Genomic DNA, 25,518 nt, shown 5'->3' on the forward strand with positions numbered 1-25,518 from the left:
AAAAAGTAAAAAAAAAGAGATGCCTATTAAATCATATACAAAATTAATTGTTTTTATGCATTTTTAATTTTTTTTTCAGAGACAAAGGTCTATGTTGCCCCATACTGGTCTCAAACTCCAGGGCTGAAGTGATCCTCCTGTCTCAGTCTCCTGAGTAGGTAGGACTCCAGGCACGAGCCACCCTGTCCTGCTAGAAGTTATGGTTTTTAAAGGTAAGATGTGCTTCTATTACATGGGACTTAGAAGGGGCTAATAATTTTTAAAACACTGGAATAAATTTAAGAAAGATTTTTTTTAAGATGGGTTACAACTTCACAACCTCATACATGGGTATATTAGATTTGTATAATTTTGAAAATCTTCTTGTACTAAAGCTCTTAAATATGGCTTCTTAGAGCAGTGAGTTTGCTTATTTACGTTTATAAGAAGTTCATGTGAAGTGTGTACTACTATTATAATTGTAACTCTCTAAGGGCTTGAAAATGCACTTTTATCATATCAGTTCATCTGAAAAATTGTAAAATTGAACAGATTTCAATTACCTTCATCAGCTTAAACAATTTTGGAGAAGTAGTGGAAGATTTTCATGAGGTACACAATCTCATCCTTGAACCTAATAACTATATACTCTTTTACAGATTTTGTAGTTATCCTTTTTTGCTTAATCAATCTTGGTGGCAGCAAAGTGTTTTGTTTATGTCCTTGCATCTCAGATTCTGCTGTGTACAAAGCACCTCTCTAGATGGAGTTTCCCAGCTGCCAGAAATTGGAATCATAGACTTTTTGAGCCAGAAGGGCCGTTTCATAGGCATCACCTGGGAACTTGTTAAACCTACATTAATAAATTGGGCCGGACCAACTGAATAAAGAACTCTGGAGGTGTGGTCCAGCAATCTGGTTTAGAAAGCCCTCCAGGTGATTCCAAACCACACTCAAGTTTCAGAATTCCTGACCTGAGTTTCACCCTTTGATTTCTCTTTCTTTTTCGAGACAGAGCCTCCCTCTGTCGGCCAGGTTGGAGTGCAGTGGCGCGATCTCGGCTCACTGCAACCTACGCCACCCTGGTTCAAGCGATTCTCCAGCCTCAGCCTTCTGAGTAGCTGGGATTACAGGCACCCGCTTCCACACCCAGCTAATTTTTGTATTTTTAGTAGAGACGGGGTTTCACCATGTTGGCCAGGCTGGTCTCGAACTCCTGACCTCAGCTGATCCACCTGTGTCGGCCTCCCAAAGTGCTGGAATTACAGGCGAGAGCCACCGTGCCCGGCCTCACCCTTTGATTTCTTGATAAGGAAACTAGGTCCAAAGAGATTGTCACTAATTAGAGAAAATACTAGAATCTTTTCTAGGTAATTTCTAGAATGACGAAACATCCCAGAGGGAAATTTGTTTATTAGGCTAATTGCTAAGCCGTAGTTGAAAAAATGCTGGGTGGGAATAAGTAATGATGGGGGAAGAGTCTGTCTACCATTTAACTCACCTGATGAGCTTCTTCAACATTATTTTTTGATCTATTGAAGTTTAGTCTGAAAGAAAAGTTTGCTTCATCTAACATTTGTTTTATTCACTTGATTATTCATATGTCATATTCACTGAAGCAAGTTGATGTGTCATTTAAATAACTACTCATTTCCATCACTCATGCTCTCAAACTAATGAATCTTAGTGTGTGTGACCCTGCAGCTTTCATTTTTAACAAGCTCCTCACACTGAAGTTTGAGAACCACTACTACAGAAGATGGTTAAAGTGCTTAAGAATAAAACTAGTTGGACTAGACCAACATTTTCAATATCCTTTAATTTAGGTTCCACAGTGAAAACTCATACATTCTGCTAATGTATGTATCATGAAGCCAATATAACATTAGGGTTTACTCCAGAAATTTGTAATGATATGGTATTAAAGTGATTTTTTTTTTTTTGAGACGGAGTCTCGCTCTGTCGCCCAGGATGGAGTGCAGTGGCGCGATCTCCGCTCACTGCAAGCTCTTCTCCCAGGATGACGCCATTCTTCTGCCTCAGCTTCCCGAGTAGCTGGGACTACAGGCGCCCGTCACCATGCCCAGCTAATTTTTTTATTTTTATTTTTAGTAGAGACGGGTTTTCACTGTGTTAGCCAGGATGGTCTCGATCTCCTGACCTCGTGATCCGCCCGCCTCGCCTCCCAAAGTGCTGGGATTACACGCGTGAACCACCGCGCCCGTCCTAAAGTGATTTTTTTTGAAAGTATAAGTTTCCTCATCATCTGAATGAAAAAAATTCACTGTAGGAGGGCCAAGAGATCACCAGATTAAGAAAAGTGTTGAAACAATGGATCTTGTTCTAACTACACAAGTCTAAGATGGTACTGCCTGGAATCAACTTTGATTTTCCACAGCACAAATAAAGGTCATGGCTTCATATCTCAGCAATGGTCAGGAGTTTTAGTTTTTCCAGATTACATTGTGTGGGGTAGTCTGATTTAGGAAAACAAGACACAGTATCTGGAGAATAAAAACAGAATTATAACTCTGCAAGAGGAAAATTATCTGCCTTGAATTTTTGTAGCACTTAATGTTTTTTCAAGGTATTTTCACAATAAACGTTGATTTTATCTATGTAACAGCCCTGTGAAGAAGGCAATTACTACTAGCAAAATCGTTTTCAAAATTTTAAATACTGAATCCATGAATAGGAAAAAGGACAGCGAAGTTGATAGCATTAGAGAAATGACAGAAAAGGTTGTGAGTGAGGAAGCGAATCATAGAAATGGCAAACATAAAAAGCTGAGGCCCACGGCACCGCAAACCAGGAGAGAAAGGGGCTAACCTGGCAGGGGAGAACGGCGTTAGTGGGAAGTGCAAAGAGGCAGGGGCGCAGGAAAGCTGGGGTTAGGAAACTGCAATTCACTGCAACAAAGAGGATGAGGTCAAATTTGAGAAAAATGAAGTCAGGTGGCATTGAAAGCTGCGTGGAAGTTTTATTCCTGCCCTGTTGAGGTGTGATCTTTCACAGAGGAGGGTCCCAAGAGTGGAGGCTGTGCCCTCCTTTGGCCTCCCGTCAGCAGCAGAGGGAGAAAAGCCTCGAGAAGTTCCCTAGGCCGATGACCTCCATGGGGACGGAGCCGAAATGAGTCCCGGAGGGAGCCGGCAGGAAGCCAGCCGAGCAGGGTGGTGTGTTCCCGCCGGGCTAACAAAGGGCGCCGGGAGGTGGGGGCTTCTCCAGCCGCTCCAACGGCGGGCGGGCGGCGGAAGGGTTAACTGCGCCACCAACTCCCGCGCGCATCCCGGCCCCTACCCCCGCCGTCGCTAGGAGACGCCGGAAGTGGGGGAGGGGCCGGCGGCGCGGGCGAGGGTGGGAATCTTTTTCGGGCTCCCGGGGGCGGAGGGAAGGGAGCGCGCGTGCGCGCGCCCGGCGGGCCGTCGCCGCGGTGACCGTCCTCGCAGTCCGTCGGCTCGCGCCCCGCCCCCGTCGCCCCCTCCCCTGTCGCGCGCTGGGGCTGTTTCTCGCTCCTCCCGAGTTACTGCCGCCGTCGCCGCCGCTCCTCCTCTCCCGGTCCTGGGTTTCCCTGGCGCTGCGGCCGCCGCTCCCTCTGCGACCTGTATGAGGAGGAGGAGGAGGAGGATGTGAAGATGGCGGAGCTGCAGATGCTGCTGGAAGAGGAAATCCCGGGGGGCCGCCGGGCCCTCTTCGACAGCTACACAAATCTGGAACGGGTGGCCGATTACTGCGAGAACAACTACATACAGGTGCGAAGCATCCCCAGCTGGGCCGCGTCGGGGACCCCCGCGCCGGGGGCCGCGCGCCTCGGGGCGTGGGGCCGAGGCCGCCTCGGGGACACGGCCCAGCGGAGCCCCCGTTGGGGGTGGGGAGCTGGGTGAGGGCTGGGGCTGGTGAATGGGTGGGAATTCTCCGGCTGGAGAAACTGCATTTTAAAAACCTTTAAAAAAGCGGTGAAGCAGTTCTCGGCGTGGTGCGTGTGTCGCGTCCCGCCTCCTCGCCGCTCCCGCCCTCGGCCGCCCCCGCACTCCGTGCTGGTCAGCGTTCCGGATGGCGGAGGGGGCGGAGAGTGGCATTTTCTGTTTGACGGAATCCTGCTCCCCACCTTAGGGTAGGGGTGTCGCGGGTATTGACGGGTTACCTCCATCCCCCAAATTCTGGATGATTTTTAAGGGGCTATTTTGCTGCAGAGTGAAGTGCTTCAGGCTTCAGTTTTCTGTTCCTGTGAATGCTTCAGAAACCCTTTCTTAATATTTTATGTTCTAAAGGGGATACGGTAGAAGAGCAGCAGTTTCTTGTTGGAAGTTAATGCCATTTTTTTCCCTATGGAGAAGGATGATGAGCTGATTCCCCTCCCTCCTAGTTCTGTTAGAATAGGCAATTTTCCTGGGGGTGGGAGGAGGACAGACTATGACTGTTTGTTAGAGAGAATTGGGAAGATGAACCTCCTGGTTTAATTTTTTTTTTTTTTTTTAACCGTGATGGATCGTTTGGCTCAGGGGCTGATAGTGGTAGCGGCGTGTGTGTGGAGGCGGGGGATACTGGATGGTATGAGATCCAGCTGCTCCTGGATGAAGCAAAATATTCTGTGGATTTAAAAAATCCTTCTTTAAAAATTACTTGAAAGGATAGCAGGTTAAAATGCACAGTTTGCAAAATCTAAAATCTTTTGCTTTTTTTTTATGGTTATTTTGAATTATGGGTTCTGCCTCCATTTTTTTTCTTTCCCGTTTAAATTCTCTTGGGATAAAGATGGAAATGGAAGCAATATGTTAAACTGTTTCTTCACAGTCCTTTTTTTTTTTCTCCTTTTTTCTTGCTCCCACCTCCATCTCTCCAGGGATCCTTCTTTTTTCTTTTCTTTTTGAGACACAACCTCGTTCTGTAGTCCAGGTTGGAGTGCAGTGGCGCGATCTCGGCTCACTGAAACCTCGGCCTCCTAGGTTTGAGCAATTCTCGTGCTTCAGCTTCCCGAGTAGCTGGGACTACAGGCGCCCGCTACCACAGCCGGCTAATTTTTGTATTTTTAGTAAAGATGGGGTTTCACCATGTTGGCCAGACTGGTCTCGAACTCCTGACTTCAAGTCATCCACCCACCTCGGCCTCCCAAAGTGCTGGGATTATAGGCGTGAGGCACCTTTCTTAACATTAGCTATATAGGAAAGCATTTTCATGTCTTAGTGTAAATTTTAAAAAACAGGTGTTACAATTTTATAGGTTCATAAATTTTGTAATGGCCACATTGTTGATCGCGGAAGTGAGATTTTGTTTGATTAGACATACTATTATCTTGTAGACAACATTTGTATTTGAGAATGAACCACTGTATAAACCTGTTCCTTCGAAAGAGGCAGTTGACTATGGCTACTAGGAAAGGAATGTAGGCAAGATTAATACAAAAAAATACAAATGTCCACTTGTACTTTGCTGATACAAGTGGGGTAGAAAAGATTCAGAGGTTCAGGCCTGGGCGATAAGAGTGAGACTACATCTCAAAAAAAAAAAAAGATTCACTTGCTCAATTTTTCGCTAAAATTGAAAGTCTTTTATGGCCTAGAACTGTGTGAGGGGTGGATGGTACATACCTAGTAGGAGAGGCTGATCTTGGAGGAAATTAATACCATGTAGTTAATTTATACTCTGTAGTGCACTGCTGGTACCAAGGAGGACTGGAGGAAGCAATGCTGTTCTGAGGGAATTCACAGTCTCTAGTAGAGGCAAAACCTAAAGGAATGAAGTGGTAATTCCATTGCCTTGTGCAGCATATTATGGGGAAAGAGTTGCAGGTCAGAAGAGAAACTGAGGGTGGAAAAGTAGATTGCAATTATTACCAGTAAGAAATAAAAAATAAACAGATTTCTCTCTCTTTTGCAAGATGATTTTTTATTGTAATTTGAAGGTACAAGTTCCTCTTAAGTTATAATTGCTATATAAAGGTAAAAGGATAAGGATTATTAAAGCTGAAAGGTTAAAGGCATCAGCAGTTGTCTTTTTAAATATTTTATACATTTCCTTCAGTTGAAAAGAGAAAAACGTTACTACTATCAATCTCTGTTTTAGCAATGGGACTCAAAATTTAGTGTGGTGACATTTTAAAATTTAAAGCATAAATATTGATTAATATTAATTTAATAGAAATGAACTTAGATTTTAAAATAGTTTATTTCTTCAGTTTAGCATCTGAAGTATATTTTACACTTTCTCTTTTTTGATTATCATTTATTTTAGGATGCCTTGGGTATATAATTGGTACACTCTCTCAGGATGATAGCTCTTATATGATTTGTTGGGAAAGTTGATAAATAGAACGTGGTGACAGTGGATTTGTGCTGATCCAGCTGTACATTTGGTTGACCAGCAGGGGTTTTGATGCTGCCTGGACCCTGCAGTAGATGAAAGTTAATTCACAGGATCAGTGATCAAATGGTCAATTTAGCCTTTTTTTTTTTTTTTCCTGAGACAGAGTCTCACTCTGTCACCCAGGCTGGAGTGTAGTGGCGCGATCTCGATCTCTGCTCACTGCAACCTCCGCCTCCTGGGTTCAAGCGATTCTTCTGCCTCAGCCTTCCAAGTAGCTGGGACTACAGGTGTGTACCACCATGCCTGGCTAATTTTTGTATTTTTAGTAGAGACGGGATTTCCCCATTTTGGCCAGGCTGGTCTGGAACTCCTGGCCTCAGATGATCGACCTGCCTTGGCCTCCCCAAAGTGTTGGGATTACAGACGTGAGCCACCGCACCTGGCCAATTTAGCCTTATTATAGCATCATGTCTTAGCCACTAGCTCGAGTTAACTAACCCAACACTCATTTTATTGTGTGGAAATGTAATTTTTGCCTATAAAGTAGAAAAAAAATCTGTTTATCATGTGTAATAAGTGTTTTTGCTCAGTGTTCTTTTTTTTTTTTTTTTGACACAGTCTCACTGTGTCGCCCAGGCTGGAGTGCAGTGGCATGATCTCAGCTCACTGCAACCTTCGTCCCCCGGGTTCAAGTGATTGTCCTGCCTCAGCCTCCCGAGTAGCTGGGATTACAGGCACGTGCCAACACGCCCAGCTAATTTTTGTATTTTTGGTAGAGATGGGGTTTTGCCATGTTGGCCAGGCTAGTCTCAAACTCCTGACCCCAGATGACCCACCCACCTCGGCCTCCCAAAGTGCTAGGATTACTGGCGTGAGCCACCGTGCCTGGCCCCCTAAGAGTCATTTTTAATAAAAATTTAGATAGTTTCATTATTCTAACCTCTAGAAAATGGGATAGTCAAAATATTTTTTCTAAAATATGATAAACAGGTATAACTACAGTTTGCTGATATTGATCAGATCAATTTTATTTCTTGCCTATACAAAGGATTTAGTAGTTGGTAGAGACTTTTTTTTGAGATACATGTAAGACCTGCGTTTTTCTTCATTTATTAATATACACACCTAGGCCGGGCACGGTGGCCCACGCCTGTAATCCCAGCACTTTGGGAGGCCGAGGCAGGCACATCACGAGATCAGGAGATCCAGACCATCCTGGCCAACATGGTGAAACCGCGTCTCTACTAAAAATACAAAAATTAGCTGGCTATGGTGGCGTGTGCCTGTAGTCCCAGCTACTTGGGAGGCTGAGATGGGAGAATCACTTGAACCTGGGAAGCGGAGGTTGCAGTGAGCCAAGATCATGCCATTGCACTCCAGCCTGGGCGACAGAGCAAGACTCTGTCTCAAAAAAACAAAAATTACACACATAATGCCTAATATGTTTGAAGGTGTCCAGGAATTAAAAATGTTTTGGTTAACTTGGAATCTACGTTTTTACAAATAGAAGAATTTTTATTACAATATAGTTGTCTTAATGTTTTGGTAGATGAAATAACTCCCTATTTGTTACTTTCCTGAAATCTGAAAAGCCAACTTGTTGATATGTACATTTTTCTTTTTGTTAGATAAAAGTTACTGATTTTTGTGAGTGACGGTTCACATAGATGCATAGTAAAATCTTATTGTTTGGATTAAGAGTAGAATCATCCCATAATATGGATTTATTCAAAAGAGAAGAAATTAAGAACTTACCTTAAATTTTTACCTGAAATATTTTTGAACAATAGGAGACATATTAGTAGCTTTCCTTTTCTTCTCTTAATCAATGTGGATACTCCCAGAGTTCACTAAAAACTTCATGAGAGGTTTACAAGGGAATATTATCAGTCAGTTTCATCAAAAGTAATTACCAAAATGATACAAAGATTTAAAATTTTTATTTAATAAAAATCATTAGAATACATGCTCATTGTTGAAAAATTATTGGAGAATACAAGTAGGTATTATGAAAGAAATGGAAAATTGCCCGATCATCTTGAATATATATCTGGTACTCATACTTTTAAATATTTTTTGTATGCACAACTATATATCAATATTTTTGTAGAAATGGGTTTATGTTCTATATTCTATACCTTTAAAAGAACCTTTTAAGGATGCTGGGCTTGACTTTTTTTTAAATGGATGTCATATAGTATATTGGGAGGAGGTTGGTTATATTTATAGGTTGAGTTCTGTATGTTCTTGCAAATGGGAGAATCTTAGAATACCTAGAATGAAGGAGAAAGAGGTCAGTTGAGAGTAAGGAGACTGAGTAGAATTTGGGAGACTGAATTCCCCATAGATTAAGATGACTCAACTCATTTGAAATTGATCAAGGCTTACCATTCCTCAAGAAATTAGTCCCTAACTCTCAGCAGAGACATTTGGTGAATAGATTTTCAGTGACAAATCAGTCATCTTCAAGACCTTTGACAGGATTGCAAAAACAGGCTAATTTATATTTGAGCCCCTTGCTCTTTTAAACATTTTGTCATTTGTACACTTCCTACACCTTCTTGTCCAAGGAACTTAAGTGACCTCATAATTTCCGTTATTGATCCAGGAAATCCAGTCTCACCTCATTTCGCCCTTCCTTGAAGAGCTTCCTGGTTCAAAATTGCTCTTTACCAAAATAATTAATTAATAAACTGTTCATTTCTTTTTTCTTTTTTCTTTTTTTTTTGAGATGGAGTCTCACTCCTTTGCCCAGGTTAGAGTGCAGTGGCGTGATCTTCGCTCACTACAACCTCCGGCTCCTGGGTTCAAGCAATTCTCCTGCTTCAGCCTCCTGAGTAGCTGGGACTACAGGCATGTGTCAGCATACCCAGCTAATTTTTGTATTTTTAGTAAAGACAGGGTTTCTCCATGTTGGCCAGGCTGGTCTCGAATTCCTGACCTCAAGTGATCCACCCGCCTTGGCCTTCCACAGTGCTGGGATTACAGGTGTGAGCCATCGTGCCCAGCCTCATTTACTTTTTCTTCTTACCTTGGTATGGGTAATGTGAGAATGTATGATAGGTTTACTTTATTTAGAGTCATCTTTTCTCACCCAGAGAATAATATATAAACCAAATTGGTTTACTTATGTGTAAAATATGTAGTAGAGATATTTTTGAGCATGAGGTGCTTTTGGTGTTACTTTTTCTTTTAAAATGCAGGGAATTTAATAGTATGCAGTTTCAGGGTGTGTAAGGTAATCTTTTGGTGGATGAAATATATTTGGTGGATGAATATGCTGTGATTTGCTTACACCCACCCCAAATCCATTTTGCAGCACCCTACTCACTGTCCAGAGATTCTGGGAAAAAAACAATAGAGAAGACAAAGCCGATCTAGACACCATTTGACTCTACCTTGTGAATATTCTGAAAGTTACATTAGGCTAGGTGTAGATTTTTTTTTTTTTTGAGACAGAGTCTCTGTCGCCCAGGTTGGAGTACAGTGGTGCGATCTCAGCTTACTGCAACCTCTACCTCCTGGGTTCAAGCAATTCTCCTGTCTCAGCTTCCCGAGTAGCTGGGATTACAGGTGCACGCCACCACGCCTGGCTAATTTTTGTATTTTTAGTAGAGACGGGGTTTCACCGTATTGGCCAGGCTGGTCTCGAGATCCTGACCTTAGGTGATCCGCCCGCCTCGGCCTCCCAAAGTGCTGGGATTACAGTGTAAGCCACCGTGCCTGGCCTAGTCGTAGACTTTTGATAGCTTATGGTTGAATTTTTATGGGATTGGTTAGTAGATTGGATTCATGAGGTAGCATGTAGGGCAACACATTCTATTTTGGATTTTTCATTTACTTTGTGTTTCCTTCCAGATACGAAGCTCCTAGAAGATGGAGTCATTTCTTAAAAATTTCTATATTTTCCCATTAGCCGTAGGATGTTCTCCATATAGTAGCCACTCATTAAATAGTTGCTGAATGTAAGAAATACAGACTTGAATATGCAAGAGCCTATGCCCTGAATTATTTTTATTTTATTACTTTATTTTATTTTATTTTATTTTATTTTATTTTATTTTTTGAGACAGGGTCTCACTCTTGTCACTCAGGCTGGAGTGTAGTAGCACGATTATGGGTCACTGCAGCTTGCACTCCCAAGCTCAAACAGTCTTCACACTTCAGCTCCCAAAGTAGCTGGGACCACAGGCTTGTGCCACCATGCCCAGCTAAATTTTTTTGTTGTTGTTGTTAGAAATGGGATCTCACTATGTTGCTCAGGCTGGTCTTGGAACACCTGGGCTCAAGCAATTCTCCTGCCTTGGCTTCCCAAAGTGCTGGGATTACACCTGTCAGCCACCATGCCTGGCCTTGAATTATTTTATAAGTAGGATATAATTACATGTAAATTTACCTTGCAAGTTTTTTCCTATTTGATTTTTTGGTGACATTTATGTTCTGTAAAGTTTTGCAGTACTTTTCATATTTGCATAATTCATGCAAGGAACATAGTTTTGCTTTTTTCTTCTTAAACAAGTAATATACTTTGTAGAAAATTTGGATGATGTAACAGCTTTGTTTTGAATCATTTACAACATGAATTTTTTCTCATTTGATTTTTAAAGTCAGGTTTATTGAGGTTTAATACATATATGGTACAAGTCACCCTTTTTAGGTGTAAAGGTTTATGAATTACAATAAACTTACATAGTCATGTAACCACCACAATGTAAAATTTTCCTTTTACCCTCTGTAGTCAGTCCTGTCCCTCCACTACTAGCCTTTGGTAAACACTGATATATTTTCTGTCCCTCTAGTTTTTGCCTTTTCCAGAATGCCATATAAAGGGCATTATGTAGTATATAGCCTTTTGCGTTTGACTTCTTGGTACTAGAAGTCCTAATACATTTGAAAATCATCAGTGTTATTGTGTTTTGTCAGTACTTTGTTCCTTCTTATTACTGAGTAATATTCTAGAGTATGAAAGAATCATAATTTGTTCATCCATTCACCAACTGATGGATTTCTGGATTGTTTCTAGTTTTAGGCAGTGGTGAATATGGCTGTAAACATTTGTATACAGGCGTTGGTGCAACCTAAGTCTTCACTCTTTTGGGTAAATTTAAGGGAACAGATCAACTATTGTACCCTGGTGACAGTGGATGTATCCACATAGGCTGCATAGGCCAGTGCTTGAACTGCATCTGATCTGAATCTTGGCCGAGCACTTTGTGATCCTCTTGGAATATAAGATTATGGAAGTTTGCGAGGACCTTATGTGAAGCCCTTTCTCAATCTCTTCATCTGCCAAGGAGGCTGTACGTGATAACAGTGCCTCATCACCTCCTAGTTCCCATGAGATGAGGCTCTCTGTTGTACCCTTTTAGGTAGTAGCTGCAGGCTGTAAGACTTTAGTTGCAGCATGGCATTGGCTCCTCCGCAACAGAGTGTCATATCTATGTTGTAGTCACCTGGCTCCTTTTGTTTTAGTATTGCTTTGCACAAGGGCTGTATCTTTTACTACTATTCCTTCTGCCCTCCATGTAAATGGTAGGCTTTCTGAACCTAACAAGCAGTTGGGCAGGTCTATCACATTGCCTTCTCTTTGCCTTGACAATAAATATCTAATAGTGGGATTATTACCATATGGTAAATGTATGTTTAGTTTTATACAAATTGCCAAACTCTTTTCCAAAAACGATGGTACCGTTTTGCGTTCCTACCGGCAAAGATCCAGTTGTTCTTCATCTTTGTCAGCATTTGGTTTTGTCAGGTTTTAAAATTTTAGCTATTCTGTTGTTAGTGATGTCTCAAAGGCCATATATGACAAGCCTACAACTAACATCATACTCAACCATGAAAAGTTGAAACCTTTTCCTCTAAGATCAGGAATAAGACATTGGTGCCCAGTGTCACTAGTTCTATTTAATCAAGTACTGCAAAGTACTAGAAGTCCTAGCCAGCCAGTTAGGAAAGAAAAATAAACAAAAGGCATCAAAATTGGAAGAAGTTAAATTGTCTCTGTTTGCAAATGACATGATTCCTTATGTACACAAAACCCTAAAGACTCCACCAAAAGACTGTTAGAATTAATTAACGAATTTAGTAAAGTTGTAGGAGACAAGATCAACATACAAAAATCTGTTGTGTTTCTACATATTAACTACAAACGATCTGAAAAATTAAGAAAACATTTCCATTTATAATAGCAGCAGAAAGAATAGAATACTTAGGAATAAATGTAATCAAGGAGGTGAAAGATCTGTACACTAAAAACTATAAGACATTTATGAAAGTAATTGAAGAACATGCAAATAAATGGGAAGATATCCCGTGCTCATGAATTGGTAGATGTGATATTGTTAACATGTCCATACTACACAAAGCCATCTACAGATTTAATGCAATCTCTATCAGTATTCCAATGGTATTTTTCACAAAAATAGAAAAACCCTAAAATTCATAGGAAACCACAAAATACTTTGAATAGCCAAAGCAGTTTTGAATAAGAACAAAGTTGGAGGTATCATACTTCCTGATTTCAAACTGTATTACAAAGCTATAGGCCTGGCATGGTGGTTCATGCTTGTTATCCCAGCACTTTGGGAGGCCGAGGCAGCCAGATCACCTGAGGTCAGGAGTTCAAGACCAGCCTGGCCAGCGTGGAGAAACCTCATCTCTACTAAAAATACAAAAATTAGCTGGGCATGGTGGCACACGCCTGTAGTCCCAGCTACTCAGGAGGCTGAGTTGGGAGAATCACTTGAACCCAGGAAGTGGAGGTTGCAGTGAGCTGAGATCATGCCACTGCACTCCATCCTGGGCAACAGAGCGAGACTCTGTCTCAAAAAAAGCTATAGTAATCAAAACAGTGTGTTACTGGCATAAAAGACATGTAGACTAATGGAACAGAATGGAGCCCGGAAATGTACCCACATCTGTGCAGTCAACTAAGCTTTGATAAAGGCACCAGGTACACAATGGGGAAAGGATAATTCAGTAAATGGTATTGGGAAAACTATATCCACATGCAAAAGAATGAAATTTGATTGTTATATCACACATACAAATTAGCTAGAAATGGATTAAAGACTTAAATGTAAGATCTGAAATTATAAAACTCTTTGGTATGGGTCAGATGTTTGTTCCCTTCAAATCTCTTGTTGAAATGTGATTCCCAGTGTTGGAGGTGGGTCTTGGTGGGAGATAATTGGATTATGGGGGCAGATCCCTCATGAATGATGTAGCACCATCCCTTTAGTGATAAGTGAGTTCTTGCTTGGTTCACGTGAGAACTGGTTGTTTAAAATTAGTCTGGGAGCCCCCCCACCATGTGACATGCTGGCTCCACTTCTGCCATGATTACACCTCACCAGAAGTACATGCCAGCACTGTGCTTTGTGTAAAGCCTGCAGAACCAAGAGCCGATTAAACCTCTTTTCTTTATAAATTACCCAGCCTCAGGTATTTCTTCATACGATCATAAGAATGGACTGATACACTCCTAGAAGAAAACAGGGGAAAAGCTCCTTGATTCTGGTCTTGACAATGGTTTTTATAAATATGACACCAAAAGCACAGGCAACAAAAGCAAGAAAAGATGAGAGTGACTACATCAAACTAAAAGGCTTCTGCACAGCAAAGGACACAAAATGAAAAGGCAATTTATGGAATGGGAGAAAATGTGCAAACCATACATCTATCTGATAAGGGGTTTATATCTGTGTGTGTGTGTATGTGTATGTGTGTGTATATATATATAAAGGATTCATACAACTTAATAGCAAAAAACCAAATAACCAGATTTTAAAAAGACCTAAGTAGACATTTTTTCAAAGAAGACACACAGGTGTCCAACAGGTATGTGAAAATGTGCTCAACATCACTAATCATTAGGGAAATGCAAGTCAAAACAAAAAGGAGCTGTCACCTCACACTTGTTAGGGTGGCTATCAAAAGAGAGATAAGTGTTGGCAAGCAGGTGGAGAAAAGAGAATCCTTGTGTGCAGTGAGAATGTAAATTGGAACAGCCATTATGAAAAACTGGTTCCGGCCGGGTGTGGTGGCTCATGCCTGTAATCCCAGCACTTTGGGAGGCCGAGGCAGGCAGATTACCTGAGGTCGGGAGTTGAAGACCAGCCTGGCCAATATGGTGAAACCCTGTCTCTCCTAAAAATAAAAAAATTAGCTGGGCGTGGTTGGCGGGTGTCTGCAGTCCTAGCTACTCCAGAGGCTGAAGCAGGAGAATTGCTTGAACCCGGGAGGCAGAGGTTGCAGTGAGCCGAGATCGCGCCACTGCACTCCAGCCTGGGCAACAGAGCAAGACTCCGTCTCAAAAAAAAAAAGAAAAAAAGAAAACCCAGTTCTCCCTAAAATTAAAAATAGGACAAACATACAATCCCGCTTCTGGGTATATATCCCTAGGGAATGAAATCATTATCTCAAAGAGACATCTGCACACCCATGTTCATTTCAGCATTATTCATGGTAGCTAAGATATGGAAACAACCTAAGTGTCAGTGGATGAATGGATGAAGAAAATGTGTACTGTATGCACAGTTCTCCCTCAGTCTACATGGGGCATTGGTTCTAGGACCCCCAAGTATACCCAAATCTGCATATACTCAAATCCTGCAGTCACCCTTGTGGAACGTGTGTATATGAAAAGTCATCTGTCCCATCTGTATATGTGGATGAATACTGTATTTGTTTGAAAATAATCTGTATATTGGACCCACACAGTTAAAGGGTCAACTGCATATGTAATAGAATATTATTCAGCCATAAAAAGAAGGAAACCCTGCTATTTGTGACAACATGGATGAACCTGGAGAACATTAGGTAAGTGAAATAAGCCAGGCACAGAAAGACAAATACCGTATGATTTCACTTATATGAGGAATCTAAAAAGTTGAACCCATAGAATGAAGCAGATAATAGAATCTGCTTCTATTATCGGCCAAGGGCCGTTGGGAGGTGGGGAGAAATGGGGAGATGTTAGTCACAGGGCACAAACTTGTAGTTATAGGATGAATGTGTTTTGGGGGTTTAATGTACTGTGTAGTAACTATAGTTAATAATATTGTATACTTGAAATTTACTAAGTCAGTAGATTTTTTTTTTTTTTTTGAGACAGCGTCTTGTTCTGTTACCCAGGCTGGAGTACAGTGGCATGATCACGGCTCACTGCAGCCTCACCTCCCCAGGCTCAAGTGATGCTCCCACCTTAGCCTTCCGAATAGCTGGGACTACATGTGTGTACCACCACACATGGCTAATTTTTGTAGTGATGGGGTTTCGCCCTGTTGCCCAGGCTGGTCTCGAACTCCTGGGCTCTACCCATCCACCCACCTTGGCCTCCCAAAGTGCTGGGATTACAGGTGTGAGCTACCATTTGCCTGGCTGAGAGTAGATTTTAAGTGTTGCCCACTCCCCGCTCCCACCAAAGATAATCAAGAAATGATTATCTTGATTGTGATAACCATTTTACAGTTTATGTGTGTATCATGTCATCATGTTGTACACTTTAAATATATACAGTTTTTGTCAGTTATACCTCAGCAAAGCTGGAAAAAAAACCCCAAAGCAAACTGAACCAAAACAATATTGCCTGCAAGCCACAAACAATCAGCATCTAGCCTTGACATCATCTCCTGTTACACTCCTGTACCCTTCTTTGTTCACTCAACTTCAGCCACTTTGGCATCCTTTTCTTGAACATACCAGGCATACTTCTGCCTCAGGGCCTTTTTGCTTTGTATTTGTTATGCCCTCTGCCAGGAGTACTCTACTCCAAGATAGTTGCATGATTGGTTCTTTTACTTCCTTCAAGCTTTTGCTGATACATCACGTTCTTGATGACCCCTTCCTGGCTACTCTGTGTAAAATTATAACATACTCCTGCCCCTTGCTCACTCTCCCTTTGCTTATACTTATCTTTCCATGCTTTTTTTATGCCTACATATTTTCTCTTAACATACAGTGTTTCTTATTTATTTGTGTGTTTTCCCTCCCTGGTATGTGAGGGCAGAGATTTTTGTCTCTTACTCATTTCCAGTACCTGGAACAGTGCCTGGCACAAAATAGGCACTCCGTAAATATTCGCTAAATGAGCGAATTAGATCTTTTCTAGTAAGCATTAGAAAATGTCGGAGGGCAGTGAAATAAATTAGTTTTGGGCCAGGCTCAGTGGCTCACTCCTATAATCCTAGCACTTTGGGAGGCTGAGGCAGGCGGACTTCCTGAGCTCAGGAGTTTGAGACCAGCTTGGCCAAGATGGCGAAACCCCATCTCTACTAAAAACAAAAAAATTTCTCCGGGCTTGTTGGTGTGCACCAGTAGTGCCTCGGGAGACTGAGGCACGAGAGTTGCTTGAACCCGGGTGGCAGAGGTTACAGTGAGCCTAGATTGCACCACTGCACTCCAGCCTGGGCAACAGAGCGAGACTCCATCTCAAAAAAAAAAAGAAATTAGTTTTGCAAATTTGAAGAGTTGATAGATTTATGCTCTGGAAAATGAAAGTTGGCAAATACTTTTTATTTGTCCAGAATATTTAATGTAGATATGGCCAACAGAATTGACACTAATATTCCACATGTGGTTGGTGCTTTAGGGTTAAGCAGTTTATTTACAGTTACTTAGTACAGGACTTACTCAATAGTGGAAGCTCATCAAATGTCTGAACTGATCTACAGCTTCCTGGGAAGATATTCCTATTATAACAAATTAGATGAGACAACTCAAGTTTACCTCTGACTCTGCTAAACTAAAATTCTGTGAAGAGAGGAATTATGTTCATTTTTTTTTTTGCCTGTTATGTCCTCATTTCTTAGTGTTCAGTAAATTTTTGTTGAGTAAAATGAACTTTTGACTCACACCATTTATTTTATTATATGTTTTTTTCCTTCCTGGTCGTTCAAAAATAATTATTGAGCATCTTTCCATTCTGTGAGGTCAGTGGTAAGTAACTCATGGACCAAGTCTAGTTCTGTTACCATTTTGATTTCTATGAAGAATCTTTGTTGTAAATTTTGAATTAATGGAGTTGAACTGCATATAATATGGGACTGTTTTTTTGTTTTTCTTGCTGTTATGTGGCCTTACCCACTTATGTGTTGAAGGCTTTTAATAAAGGCAAGGAGATAGGTTGTTAGGAACCTACGAAACAAAGTTGAATAGGGGAAGCCAACAAGGGATGCCAGCATCTTTCAATATGTAGTACCACAAGTCTTCTGCCAGCAGATAGTGCTTAAATAGTGATTCCATGTCTCCCTCAAAACCTTTTATTTATTTATTTATTTATTTATTTTTGAGACAAGATTTCACTCTGTCATCCAGGCTGGAGTGCAGTGGCGTGATCTCAGCTCACTGAAGCCTCTGCCTCCTGGTCTCAGGCACTCCTTCTGCCTCAGCCTCCTTAGTACTACTGCTGGGATTACAGGTGCTCGCCACCATGCCTGGCTAATCTCTCTCAAAACCTTTTATTCTGAATCTAGAAGAGCAGGCTAGGTTGACAAAAAAATTTAAATTGCCTGGCTTGATATAATGTCTATACACACACACATCTCATTGTTTTTGAGAGAAAAGGAAGTTTAAATTTATTGACATGAAATTTATATTATTTCTAGTTTTTTAATCATTCATGCATTTGTTTATAATGCATTAACATGCATAATTATGAATTTTATTCATGTGTAAATAATACAGTCTATACCGTTAACAAAAGACCATGAGATCTGTGGAAGAAGAAAAAGGAGAACTTTATTTCCTATAGAGGATTACAGCCTGCAGATTGGGAAGTGGAGCCTCCAGCCAAAACTAAAAGCAAGCACCTGGGGAGGCTGAGGCAGGTGGATCACGTGAGATCAGGAGTTTGAGACCAGCCTGGCCAACATGGTGAAACCTTGTCTCTACTAAAAATACAAAAATTAGCGGGATGTGGTGGCACGCATCTGTAGTCCCAGCTACTCGGGAGGTTGAGGCAGGAGAATCGCATGAACTCGGGAAGCGGAGGTTGCAGTTAGCTGAGATTGCGGCACTGCACTCTAGCCTGGACGACAGTGAGACTATGTCTCAAAAAACATAAAAAAAATTAATGTTAGCAGGTTAGTTTGTGGTACAAACATGTTATGTGCATGTAATGACAAGGCATTATATTCCAGGTTTTTTTTTCCTTCTTTTGAAATGAGTGATTAAAGATAGAATTTCTAGGACTATTTATTTCTTTATTTTTGAAATAGAGATGGCGTTGCTCAGGGTGATCTCCAACTCCTGACCTCAAAGACATCCTCCTGCTTGGGCCTCCCAAAGTGTTGAGATTACAAGTGTGAGCCACTGTGCCCAGCACTTCAGAGTTATTAATGAGGTTTAAAAACATGTTTTTAGAAGTAGATTGGTTTAATACTATTTGATGTTATTTGCATATAGGCTTTTCTGACAAAAATATGTTAATTAAATCATGTCCTCTTTGGCCACTAATCAGGTCCCCTTTCTCCCTTTCTAAAAGTAACAGTTTTTGTCCAAGTTAGTTAAAACACTATTTTTTGGTGTATGTGGTGGCTCACACCTCTAATCTCAGCACTTTGGGAGGCTGAGGTGGGAGGATTGCTTGAGCCCAGGAGTTTGAGACTAGCCTTGGCAAAAAGACGAGAGAGACCCCGTCTCTACAAAAATTACAGAAATTAGCTGGATATAGAGGTGTGTGATGGTGTTCCAGCTAGTTGGGAGGCTGAGGTGGGAGGATTGCTTGAGCTCAGGGTTGGAGGCTGCAGTGACCCTTGATAGTGCTTGAAATGTCAAATGTTACTATTCATTTATATATTTCCATTTGGTTCTTACTCCGTAGTAAAGCTTAGTGCTTCAGCTGTTTAGAGACAGTCTTATTGAGCAGCATAAGTTGTACCATCTTACAATTATAAGAAAAGACTATAGGCCATTAATAATATTCATAGAAAGGAAACAATCTTTAATAATAAAACCCCAACAATGCCAGTAATTGCTTTAAAGTACTAATGATGTATTTCCTGATGAAAAAATCAAGAACAACATAATTTTTAAAATTTTTTTCCTTTTTTTTTGAGACAGGGTCTCTTGCTCTATTGCCCAGGTTGGAGTGCAGTGGCGTGATCATGTCTCACTGCAGCCTCTGCCTCCTGGGTTCAAGCGATTCTTCTGCCTTAGCCTCTTGAGTAGCTGTGATTACAGGCAACTGCCGCCACACCTGGCTAATTTTTGCATTTTGTTGTTGTTGTTGTTGTTTTTGTTTTTTTTTTGAGTCGGAGGTTTGCTCTTATTGCCCAGGCTGTAGTACAATGGCATGATCTTTAGAGGTGAAGCCAGCTGGGCTTCTGGGTCCGGTGGGGACTTGGAGAATTTTTCTGTCTAGCTAAAGGATTGTAAACACACCAAGCAGTGCTCTGTCTAGCTAAAGGTTTGTAAGCGCACCAATCAGCACTCTGTAAAAACGGACCAATCAGGACTCTGTGTCTAGCTAAAGGTTTGCAAGCGCACCAGTCTGCACTTTGTAAAAACGCACCAGTCAGCGCTCTGTGTCTTGCTAAAGGTTTGTAAATGCACCAATAAGCACGCTGTAAAAACGGACCAATCAGCGCTCTGTAAAATGGACCAACCAGTGCTCTGTAAAATGGACCAATCAGCAGGACGTGGGCATCACAAAATAAGGGAATAAAAGCTGGCTGCCCGAGCCAGCAGTGGTAACCCGCTGGGGTCCTCTTCCATGCTGTGGAAGCTTTCTTCTTAGGCTCTTTCCCAGTAAATCTTGCTGCTGCTCACTCTTTGGGTCCGCACTACCTTTATGAGCTGTAACACTCACCTTGAAGGTCTGCAGCTTCACTCCTGAAGCTAGCGAGACCACAAACCTATCGGGAGGAACAAATAACTCCAGACACGCCATTTTGAGAGCTGTAACGCTCACTGCGAAGGTCTGCGGCTTCACCTTGAAGTCAAGCGAAACCACGAACCCACTGGGAGGAAGAAACTCCGGACAGATCTGAACATCTGAAGGAACAAACTCCGGACACACCATCTTTAAGAACTGTAACATTCACGGCGAGGGTCCGCGGGTTCATTCTTGAAGTCAGCCAGACCAAGAACCCACCAGAAGGAACCAATTCCGGACACAATCTTAGCTCACTGCAATCTCCACCTCCTGGGTTCAAGCGATTCTCCTGCCTCAGCCTCCTGAGTAGCTGGGACAACAGGTGCCCGCCACCATGCTAGCTAATTTGGTATTTTTAGTAGAGATGGGGTTTCACCGTCTTGGCCAGTCTGGTCTCGAACTCCTGACTTCAGGTGATTCACCCACCTCGGCCTCCCAGAGAGCTGGGATTACAGGCGTGAGCCACCATGCCCAGCCCTAATTTTTGTATTTTTAGTAGAGACGGGGTTTCACCACATTGGCCAGGCTGGTTTCAAACTCCTGACCTCAAGTGATCCACTGGCCTCGGCCTCCCAGAGTGCTGGGGTTACAGGCGTGAGGCACTGTGCCCAGCAATATTTTCTTTTTTAATCAGATGAGTTTTGCTTTTGACAAAAATTTGCTTCTGGCCAGGCGCGGTGGCTCACGCCTGTAATCCCAGCACTTTAGGAGGCCGAGGCGGGCAAATCACCTGAGATCAGGAGTTTAAGACTAGCCAGGACAACATGGTGAAACCCTGTCTCTACTAAAAATGCACACACACACACACACACACACACACACACACACACACACACACACAGACTGAGGCAGGAGAATCGCTTGAACTGGGGAGGTGGTGGTTGCAGTGAATGGAGATCATGCCATTCACTCCAGTCTGGGTGACAAGAGTGAAACTCCATCTCAAAAAAAAAAAAATTGCTTGTAATTCTATGTTGATTTCAAATAAGATTTCAGAATAGTAAGCTATTTCCCAACTATTTAAATCTTTGAGGAGTTTATTGTTGCAGATGTGCAAACCAGATAGATCTACCGGATGCTACTTTGGTATTTGGTATCTTTTTCAGGTTTTTGCTAACAACCACAAAAGACTATGTTTGTTTGTTTGTTTGTATATTAGAGGAAAATATTTCTGCAGCTTGGGAATATATGGGACTAATAGGCGTGTGTATCACCAGTGTGTATGATACCATATTACTGCCTGAATGAACACATCAGCTGTAAGAAGGAAGGTGAGAATTTGAGAAATACTGGTCTGTGTTTTGGGTTTATCCATTACTGGAGTTGCACGTTTTCCCTTGTCATAATTCCTATAGCTTTTAGCTCTTCCTCATTGTCTGTTGAGTTGAATTAACTCTTTCTCCCCCACCACATTTAACTCTAGGGAGTGTAAACTTGTGCTGTTCTCTTTCTCATTCCATGTTTCTGTTGTCTTTTAGTTAACATCTTGTCTTTGAGGGGAATGAATTAACTTCTTTAAGGGAAGTGAATTAACTACTTTGAGGGAAATAGGAGAAAGAGCAGGGACAAAATAATAACCTGTGGCCAAAAGGAGGGGATGTGATGTATGATGAAATGTCATTCCTTTATCTTATATTCTTGCAGTGCTAGCTGTTAAAATGGATCCAGTAGACCTTAAACCTAGGCCCTTGTTTGTGCTGCCCGACTTCATGTGCTATAGTGCATTTTAAAATTGATTCAGCCATTCATTTCTTACCTTATAAACTTGAATTTGTTTTAATTTTGTATAGTTTTTCTTATTTAGGAAGGACTTTGTGTTCTTGCATGAGTTTCATATAATAGAGTTTGAAACTAAGCTATTAAATTATGATGATTGCCCTAACATGTGCATCAGGTACTTTTTTGTTTTGTAGTTGGTTTTATTGGAGCCATTGCATGTCCTAACAGGGTAATGAGTGATCATATAGAAAGCAAGGAAGTGATGGGTTTGGTCTCTGGTCAAACCATAGAAGTGAGTTGAGTAATTCATTTTTGCTCTATTTTTCCATCTGAAAATGGGAAGGATGATATCCTGACTCCCAGTTTATGCAAGTTTTGTTCATAGATAAAGGTGCACTGGTTTTCAACTCATCTTTTGTGTGAAATTTCTGGTGGCATAGGAATTTAGAAAGAAATCAATAAACTTGTGATTCTTGTTCTGAAGATACTTCTAGCCTTGTAATCCCATAATGGACATAAGACCATTACACGAATAACCGTAGCATGTAGTAAATGGCATGATGACATTACCACCCAAGGAAAATGTGCAGTGGAAACTCATGGTTCAATTTGACAAGACGTTTGTCAATCTCCACCATGTGCCAAGCCTTTCTGGGCAGCTGAGAGAAGAGATAACAAAATAGTTTATGTTTTAGAGAACAGGGAATAGAAATGATATAAGGATTGAGATGATATTTTTATAATACTTTAGGTTTATTCTGCACAGGCAAACTGTGTATTATACGACACATAACTTACGACACTTAGGTTTCTAACTGGGAAATTGTAGTTGCTTGTTTAGTTATTGGGTGTTGGTAATGGCTTTTTGGTTTGGCAGTTTGTCTAAGGCCTAGCAGTTGTTTGAGGAACATTTACATATAGGATTAACCTTTTGTAATGTTTTCAGAATCCTGCAGTTTCGATGCTTTCTAGATATTTAGGATTTGATCATTAACCAGGTGATAAATATAAGCATGAAAAAAATGATTTGGGCTGGGCGCAGGTGGCTCATGCCTATAATCCCAGCACTTTGGGAGGGTGAGGTGGGTGGATCACTTGAGGTCAGGAGTTCGAGACCAGCTTGGCCAACGTGGTGAACCCTCGTGTCTACTAAAAATACAAAAGTTAGCTGGGCATGATGGCGGGTGTCTGTAATCCCAGCTACTTGGGAGGCTCAGGCAGGAGAATCGCTTGAACCCGGGTGGCGAAGGTTGCAGTGAGCAGAGATCGCGCCACTGCACTGTAGCCTGGGGGACAGAGTGAAACTCTGTCTCAAAATAATAATATTTTATGTGAAAATAAATGTAATAAAGGTTAAGCTTAGTATTTTAAAGTTTGTTTATTCCTAGGGAGTAATAGTTCCCACATTAAACATGAAGAGTTTTTCAAAACTCAGTGATCATTCTAATTGGTATGAAGCATGCAGGAGGTAATTAGCTTAAGGTGCAATGGTGGAAAACATGCATAATTTATATACAAGCCTTGTTACATGTGCAGCTATGAAAGAGTTCTTTTTCATATGGTCAGTTATATGTTATATGTCGACAGGATAATTAAAAGTAGATTTATAAGCCAAAATTTAATGATGGTTAAGTTAATGGAAATTTTCCCTCAATTAAAAACATTCAACAATAATGTAATATCACCCCACCTGGGTGAAATGAGTTTATTTTATCTTATTATTTTTTTAATAGGCTTTACTTTTTAGAGCAGTTTTAGGTTTACACTGTGAAACTGAGAAAAAGGTACAGAGATTTCTCATGTATTTTCTTCCTCCCATCACGTGTGTACAGCCGCCTCCATTATTAATATCCGTCTCCAGAGTGGTAACATCATTATAATTGATGAATCTACACATCATTATCACCCAAAATTTCTTTTATTTTTAATTAAAAATTAAAAAAAAAAATAGTACAAAGCCCCCTGAACCTTGCTGAAGGTGTTTTTTTTTTTTTTTTTTTTTTTTTTTTTTTTTTTTTGAGACAGGGTTTCACTTCCATTGTCTAGGCTGGAGTGCAGTGGTGTGATCTCGGCTCACTGCAGCCTCTACCTCGTGGGTTCAAGTGATTCTCCTGCCTCAGGCTCCTGAGTAGCTGGGATTACAGGCATGCGCCACTGCACCCGAGTAATTTTTTTTTTTGTATTTTTTTTTTTAGAGGCGGGCTTTTGCCTTGTTGCGCAAGCTGGTCTCCAACTCCTGAACTCAAACAGTCTGCCTGCCTTGGCTTCCCAAAGTGCTGGGGTTACAGGCATTAGCCTCTGAACCCAGCTGGTGCACTATAACTCTTGAACACTTTAGTGTGTTTTTTCCACAAACAAGAATGTTTTCCTGATTAATCACAAAATAGTCATAACAATCAGGAAATAATATTGATATATTTCCACTGTCTAATCCTGAAGTCTCCATTAACATTTTGCCATGTTTTCCAGTGATATCCTTTCTTCTTTTTTGAGGTGGAGTTTTGCTCTTGTTGCCCAGGCTGGAGTGCAATGGTATGATCTTTGCTCACTGCAACCTCTGCCTCCCAGGTTCAAGCGATTCTCCTTCCTCAGCCTCCCGAGTAGCTGGAATTACAGGCACATGCCACCATGCCTGGCTAATTTTTGTATTTTTAGTAAAGACAGGGTTTCACCACGTTGGTCAGGCTGGTCTCGAACTCCTGACCTCAGGTGATCCGCCTGCCTTGGCCTCCCAAAGTGGTGGGATTACAGGTGTGAGCCACTGTGCCTGGCTGTGTTCATTTTTTTTTTTTTTTTTTTTTTTTTTTTTTACGGCTGAATAATATTCTAGTACATGGATAATACCACATTTTGTTTACCCATTTGTCAGTTGATTGACATTCTGATTTTTCCACCTTTTGCCAATTATGAGTAATATCATAACATATAACGTTATAAATATTCATGTACAAGTTTTTGTGTGGGCATATGTGCTCGTTTCTTTGGGGTATATACCTAAGAGTAGAATTGCTGGATCATATGGTAACTGTATATTTAACCATTTGAGGAACTGCCAGCCTGTTTTCCCAGGTAGTTGCACTATTTTACATTTCCACCAGCAGTGTGTGAGGGCTCCAGTTTCTCCACATTGTTGTCAGCATTTGTGGACTGTCCCTTTATTTAAATTCAATTAAATTTTTTGAGACAGAATCTCACTGTCACCTAGGCGGGAGTGCAGTGGTGCTATCTCGGCTCACTGTAACCCCTGTCTCCCGGATTCAAGCCATTCTCATGCCTCAGCCTTTTGAGTAGCTGGGATTATGGGTGTGCATTACTATGCCCGGCTAATTCTCGTATTTTTAGTAGAGACGAGGTTTCACCGTGTTGGCCTGGCTGGCCTCGAACTCCTGACCTCAGGTGATCCTCCCGCCTCATGACCAACCACGCCTGGCCAGCGGTCTCTGTTTTAAGAGACAGGGTCAGCCTCTGTCACCCAGGCTGGAGTACAGCGGCATGATCATAAGCTCACTGTAATCTGGAACTCATGGGCTCAAGCAAGCCTCCAGCCTTAGTCTCCCAAGTAGCTAGGACTATAGGTAGACACTACCACATCTGGTTACTATTTTTTCTTTTTCTTTCTTTCTTTTTTTTTTTTTTTTTAA

The 25,518-nt window shown here is 41.4% G+C and overlaps 1 protein-coding gene across 49 annotated transcripts in view; it reads left to right on the forward strand.

Moving 5' to 3' along the window:
* Positions 1-351: 351 nt before the first annotated feature.
* ABI2 (abl interactor 2) overlaps positions 352-25,518 on the forward strand; it is a 104,421-nt gene continuing 79,254 nt past the window's right edge. For 15 of the 49 annotated variants that reach the window (XM_008974220.5, XM_034954854.3, XM_055108995.2 and 12 more), the window contains exon 1: positions 3,362-3,728. In XM_008974220.5, the coding sequence (XP_008972468.1) occupies positions 3,612-3,728 (117 nt within the window). In that variant the 5' untranslated portion in view covers positions 3,362-3,611. Of the gene's footprint in view, positions 3,729-25,518 lie in introns of all 49 variants that reach the window. The other 34 variants (XM_055108997.2, XM_055109000.2, XM_034954851.3 and 31 more) reach the window with 13 other exon arrangements.

The sequence above is a fragment of the Pan paniscus genome, chromosome 13 (assembly GCF_029289425.2).
Source record: "Pan paniscus chromosome 13, NHGRI_mPanPan1-v2.0_pri, whole genome shotgun sequence".
Taxonomy (NCBI): Eukaryota; Metazoa; Chordata; class Mammalia; order Primates; family Hominidae; genus Pan; species Pan paniscus.